At 48.2% G+C, this 6,000-nt stretch overlaps 1 protein-coding gene across 1 annotated transcript in view; it reads right to left on the reverse strand.

Annotated features, from left to right (window-relative positions):
- SLC6A14 (solute carrier family 6 member 14) overlaps positions 1-3,887 on the reverse strand; it is a 28,476-nt gene extending 24,589 nt beyond the window's left edge. Inside the window, exons 1-3 of the mRNA XM_048515014.1 lie at positions 3,772-3,887; positions 2,887-3,049; positions 225-356 (exon numbers count right to left, since the gene is read on the reverse strand). Of these exons, the coding sequence (XP_048370971.1) occupies positions 225-356; positions 2,887-3,049; positions 3,772-3,819 (343 nt within the window). The 5' untranslated portion in view covers positions 3,820-3,887. The remainder of the gene's footprint in view (positions 1-224; positions 357-2,886; positions 3,050-3,771) is intronic.
- Between the last annotated feature and the right edge of the window lie 2,113 nt (positions 3,888-6,000).

The following is a 6,000-nucleotide window of genomic DNA, read 5'->3' on the forward strand; positions in this document are numbered from 1 at the left end:
CTGGATGAAGGTCTCTCTGGTCCAAGTCCAAACACTTGGGGCATCCACTGTGCTTTCTTTCTCTGCCCTCCCCCCAGCCCCACCTTGCTCTAGGCTGTGTACAATTGTGCTATCCATAGACGTATAAGGTGGCCAACAGAAAACTTCTCAAGGAGCTCATTTTTCTTTTTCAAGTTTGGCTTGGCAACTGGTAGAAATCAATATGAAAATGTAACAACACCCACCTTGTAAAATGGGTAGAATCCTCCAGATGGAAATGGGTCCTAGGCTGGCAAATTGCCCAAGGGAGCATTCCATGAAGAACAAAGGCAGCCCAGCCAGAGCCAACATGATGGTGTAGGGTATCAAGAAGGCCCCTGCCAAGAGAGCAAAACCCACATGAGACTCCAGCCCGCTTCTGCTGCGTATGTTTGTGTAAATACAACACAATGCAAAGCTGTAAAATCAAACGTGCCAGCGTATTAAAGGAAATCAAAAGCCTGCCATTGTTGTGATTGGCACAGAGAATCACAGGGGCAAACAATAAGTAAACTGGTGCCTGGGATGGGGCCAGCTTCTGTTGGCATAACATTAAACCAGCATTAGAGTTCTGCGTAATTCTGAACTCTGCATTGACTGATGTCAGCAGAAGTTGGCACAAATACTAGCCCGCTCGAGCGGCTCCCGATGAGAGAGCATCCCAAACAGGATTTTGCTTACACACATAATGGATGATAGTTAATCAACACCCCAGTCCTAGAAATGCATGGAAATAGGATGCAACAAGCGCAACGAAGGTCACGGAGTTAACAAACACAACAGCAAATAAATATATACCTATGCATGGGGTTTTGTAACTCTGGAGCTAGGATGCAATGGAAAGTGACCTGTGACAACAGAGGCCTCACTGGCTGGTCTGTTGCAATCCCACCATCTTCACTGCTCACTTCAGTGTATCACGCACATGACATTTCCACTGCAGGTGTCTTCCCTGGTGAGTGAAAGACTGCCTGGAATAATTCATAAGTTATCCTAGCAAGGCAGCACTTCCTATTTCTGGAACATGGAACACTTTATACATGAGAAATGCCTTGCTGGATCAGACCATGGGCTTGATGATTTGAATTTAAGAAGAATCCTGCCAAAGGTCTATCTAACCCAACGTCCTGTTTCCCACAGAGGCTAACCAGATGCCTCTAGGAAGCCCATAAGCAAGAGCCCTCCTCCACAGTGGCCTCCAGCAACAGATCTTCAGTGATACATCACCTCTGAACATTGAAATTCCATTGAGTCACAATGGTCGAGGCCTATTGATTGACCGCCCTTCCTTCATGACTGTCTGCTTACCTGTTAAACTGACCTAAGCCAGTGGTCATCATCATATTCTGAAGCAGCAAATTCCATGAATGAATGATGCATTACACAAAGTGCGCAAACATCTTCGCAACTTAGCTGCTCATCTGATAATGTGTCTTCAACAGAAACACAGGGTGCTGCACTTCCAGTCAGCTCTGGACCCCCAAAACATCAGCTGTGATGTGGCATTGGGCTAGCAGTCCTGGGACTGAACCCTACATACTTTTTTTTTTTACTCAAGAGATCACAGAGCCAAACCTCTGAGCCTTTTAGACACGAAGAGGAAGGGACTGGGTGATTGCTGTCAAAGGAGGCGCTCAGCCCACTTGGCTTGGGCTGAGTAGCCAAAGAATATCATGTTCCTTAAAAGAAAAGAAAGCAACTTCTGAGCAGTGCAAAATGCAGAGTGTGAAAACTCAGAAGTCATTCAGTGGTTTTCCATTGTTGGGGCACGGTCTGGTTTAAGATCGTTGCTTAGCTTATCACCTCTCCCCATAACTACCAAAAACAGAACAAACAACGTAGAAGAATCAAACATATGCAAATATACATATATAACCAGTCATGCAATATGTACAATTAGTCGCCCACAAAAATTATAATGAGCCTGCCGTGAATTACTTGTGCCTTCATATTTGTGTGGGGGATAGAGAAGAAGTGTCATTAGCCCAGCTTCCTTGCTGGATCACATGGATGGGAGAATAATTCACCACAGGTGACCAAGCAAGTAGTAAGGAGAGAGAAAAAAATTACAACCCCGTGTTGATAATCTGCCTTGTACATTTGTATGATGACTGAGGCTGAGATTAAGTTTGGGAGAGCCACTCTTATCTCACCTCGGTCTCAGGTTCTTTTCCCTCCTAATGACTCCAGACCAGCTGATTTCTCAAAGATTTATTGTAAAAGTTCAAAACAAAGAAATAAAACATAAATGCGTTTGAAGAAATTGGTCAGCTGAATGCTTCTTGTGGATCTCTTGGGACCTCCAGCCACGAGGTGCTTCAAAGGATTTGAGATTCCATCTTGAGACGTGGGTTCCCAGAATGGGAACAAAAGAACCAAAAGGAATGTAATCAGCTGTGCAATCTCTTAACTGCATTTATGTTTTATTTCTTTTATTTCTGTTTTTCAATAAATCTTTGAGAACTCGGCTGGTTGGAGTTATTGGAGAAAAGGACCCAAAGGATTTTACTGAAACAGTGTGGCTCTCCCAGGCTTGGTTTCATCATAATTTGAATCCCACCTCTCCTCTAAAGAATTTAGAGCAAAGTACATTGTCTCTCTTTTTATCCTCACAATAACCCTGCAGAGTCGGTTAGGCTGAGGAAAAGCAACTAATCCAAGGTTATCCAGGTTTATCGCCAAGGGAGAATGTAGACCTGAGTTTCCCAGACTTGGTTGAATGCTTTAACCACTATACCACACAGAGTGCCACACACCATGGTAACATGTATGTACAGCTTTTAACAATAGGTCCCTGAAAGGCACTTTCCCAATGCAATTCTTGGAAAGTCTCCTTGTTGAGACAGAAAGTGTGGGAAGGAATCCTACCTCCTCCATTCTGATAGGTCAGGTAAGGAAACCGCCATACATTGCCCAGACCAACGGCGTAGCCAACCATAGAAAGCAGGTAGTCTGTTTTGCTTGACCAGTTGCCACGCTCGGTATTCTCGTCATCTTTGTCAGCAATTTTCTCAGTGGACAACGTGAATTCCTTTGGGGAGGAGAAAAACAGAGACCCTGGGGTGACCAAAGGAAAACAACCACTCTGGCAGCCACAAAGGTTTTCGTCCAACAAACAGGCCAATCTGGTCCTGATACTATTATAATTAACACTATTATTACTGTGTGTGTCAAGTGCCAGCGAGTAAGAACTGATTTCTGGTGACCTGATAGGCTTTTCAAGGCAAGAGATATTGGGAGGTAGTTTGCCATTGCCTGCCTCTACATAGCAACCCTAGACTTCCTTGGGGGCCTCCCAACCCTGCTTTGCTTCCACTGAGGCTAGTCTGGGCCATTCACCACCACCACCATTACTACTACTGTTAAAGGCTGTAGCACCCTTTCTGCCCAAGAGATGGATTCCTGCTCAAGGAGATCTAAATGGGAGGGGGGGGAGGGGGGGGACACAAGCTACAGAATTGCCGCTGTTGGAAGGGCAGCTCCGGATCCGACCTTTCTGCCTCCTCTACCAAACTGTCTTGGGCCACTCCGAACAGGTGTCCCCCCTCCTGTCAGCGCTCTGACTCCAGGTGAAAGAGCACCTGTTGCACCTGTCCCGGGAGCACAGAAGAGAACGAGCGAGGGAGCCGTCCACCTTACCCGAGAGCCACAGCCCGAAAAGAAGAAGGCGCCCCCCTCGCCTCCCCCGTCCCAGACGCCCAGGACTGCCCCGCTTCGCCCCCCGAGGGCCGGTCTCCCCTGCCCACCTCTTACCTCCTTCTTGCTGCAGCGCAGCCAGGTCGGCAAGCTAAGCCACCCCATCTCTGCGATCTGTCGCGGGACTGGCGGACTGTGAGCCGCTCCCCCGCGTCCGGGCAGCCTTTATGGGAACGGCGGCCCGGCCCCCTCCCCGGGACAGTCTGGCAAGGTGGAGCCCAAAGGGGAGGAGGAAAAGGAACAGGAACAGGTGGGTGGCTGGCAGCGGTGCCCGTCCCGTCCCGTCCCGTCTGCGGGAGAGAGGGACGGACCCGAGGAAGATGCATTGGGGGGGAGGGGGGCTCTCCTCCGTCCAGCCGGTCGCTCCACCTGCCCGCCTTCGACTCCGGAGTCGCCCCGGCAAGTCCCCGATTCCCCCATCCCGTCCTTGGCTGAGCAGCATCGTCGCAGCCTCCCTCCAGGAAAGCCGCAGCGCGTCCTTTGGGCTTTCCTTTCCTTCTCTCCATCGTCCCCTGGGCAGTTTGCTTGACTTTTCCTCCAGACCTTCTTCGACAGGCCCACTGTCTTTCCCGTGCCCACGTTCATGCCTGCAGACCGCCACTCGCACAAGTTGCCCCTGGAACCAACCACACAGCTAGCTGCTTGCTTGCTTGCTTGCTTGCTTGCTTGCTTGCTTGCTTTCTTTCTTTCTTTCTTTCTTTCTTTCTTTCTTTCTTCTTTCTTTCTTTCTTTCTTTCTTTCTTTCTCAGTCACCCTTACAACTCTTCTCCACAACATAACCTTTGGCAAAGAGTCTGAAGCTCCAGTTCTGTCCCCTTCCATGAAATGACAGAAGATCTCCCCTGGTTCCAGCAGGAAAAGCCAGACCCAGAAACCTGATCCCAAGAGGACAGGCAGGCAGGCAGGCAGGCAGGCAGGCAGCAGGGATGGTGCTGTTTCTTGCAGCCAAGGTCATCCAATCCGGCCTCTCTGCATCCTGTCCTCCCCTCCTTCCCAGCCCTTCCCTCTGGGCCTGCCTGCCCATCAGTCCCTCAGCCTGTTTGTCCATCTATTCATTAACTTCTCCAGTCACCTTTCAGTCCATTACTGTCTGCATCAGTCTCGTTGATATGCAGTTACAGCAGAGAGAATGAATGATTTTGGGGGGCCAAGTCTCTATCCAGCCATTATCTTTCCTCCGCAGTCACACATGTTTTGCAATCTATGTTTCATGTATGTTTTGCAATCTCAATTTTGCATCATTTAAGAGGGCAAACACATGAAAGTGTTCTTGTCTTCTAAAATAGTACACACAACAGAGAGAGCGCTTTCCTGTTCCCAAAATAATGCAAAAAGAGGTGGGTGGATGAGTCTTTGCAACCGAAAAAGTTTTAAAATGATAACACTAAGCTGAACAAAATTAGGCAATTTACATTTATAACAACAGTTTGACTGCAAGTCAAGCTCACATAGTATAACTTGCTAGTTTCTCAGAAGCTGCCAGCCAGAGATTTTGTCTTGCTCTGAACAGAGATCATAATAAGGTAGGAAGATGAGGGCTGAAAACGCTTCCTTATGCCTGGCCCCCTGTTTATTTAATTGCTTATATATTCATATGAATTTTTATCCCACCCTATACCCAGAGATCTCAGGGCACATAAAATCTATTAAAGTTCATAAAAACTGTTTTAAAAATTCATGACATAACCAGAAGCGGAAACCATACTCAAAGCCTTATTGCTGAGTCAATGTCAGCAGACCCTATCAGTTGATATATTTGATGGAGGACAGAGTGAAGAGAGACTTCGCAAGGAAGGCCAAAATTGCCCCATTATCTGCCTGTGCCCACATGCCTTGCACTCATTCATCCTGACCACCAAACTTCATTGCATGGCGCCTTGTTGAGTTGTGTCATCTTAGGAAAAGGGAAGCCAATTTGATGGGAGTTAGAGCCCATGGAATAGTCCAGATCTCAGTTCAGATGGAATCTGGAAAATACATGAAGTCTTTGCATTGATCACATGGCCGTATATGCTTTCCAGAGGCATAGCTCCAAGGGGGGAGGGGGGTGCGCGACATACCGGGTGCACAGGTCCTGTGGGGGTGCAGCAAGGGTGTTCCAGGGAGTGACGAGGGCATTCCCGAGCGTGGTATGGCATTCTGGGGTGGGGCAGTGGTGTCCCAGAGCAGGACAGGTGCAGAGGATGCACCAATGTACCGGACGCTTTCCCCCCTTGCTAAGTCTCTGATGCTTTCTCTTGGGGTTGGCAACTTATTTATTGAGGTATTCATACCCTACCTTTCTCC

Source organism: Sphaerodactylus townsendi, linkage group LG13, assembly GCF_021028975.2.
Source record: "Sphaerodactylus townsendi isolate TG3544 linkage group LG13, MPM_Stown_v2.3, whole genome shotgun sequence".
NCBI lineage: Eukaryota > Metazoa > Chordata > Lepidosauria > Squamata > Sphaerodactylidae > Sphaerodactylus > Sphaerodactylus townsendi.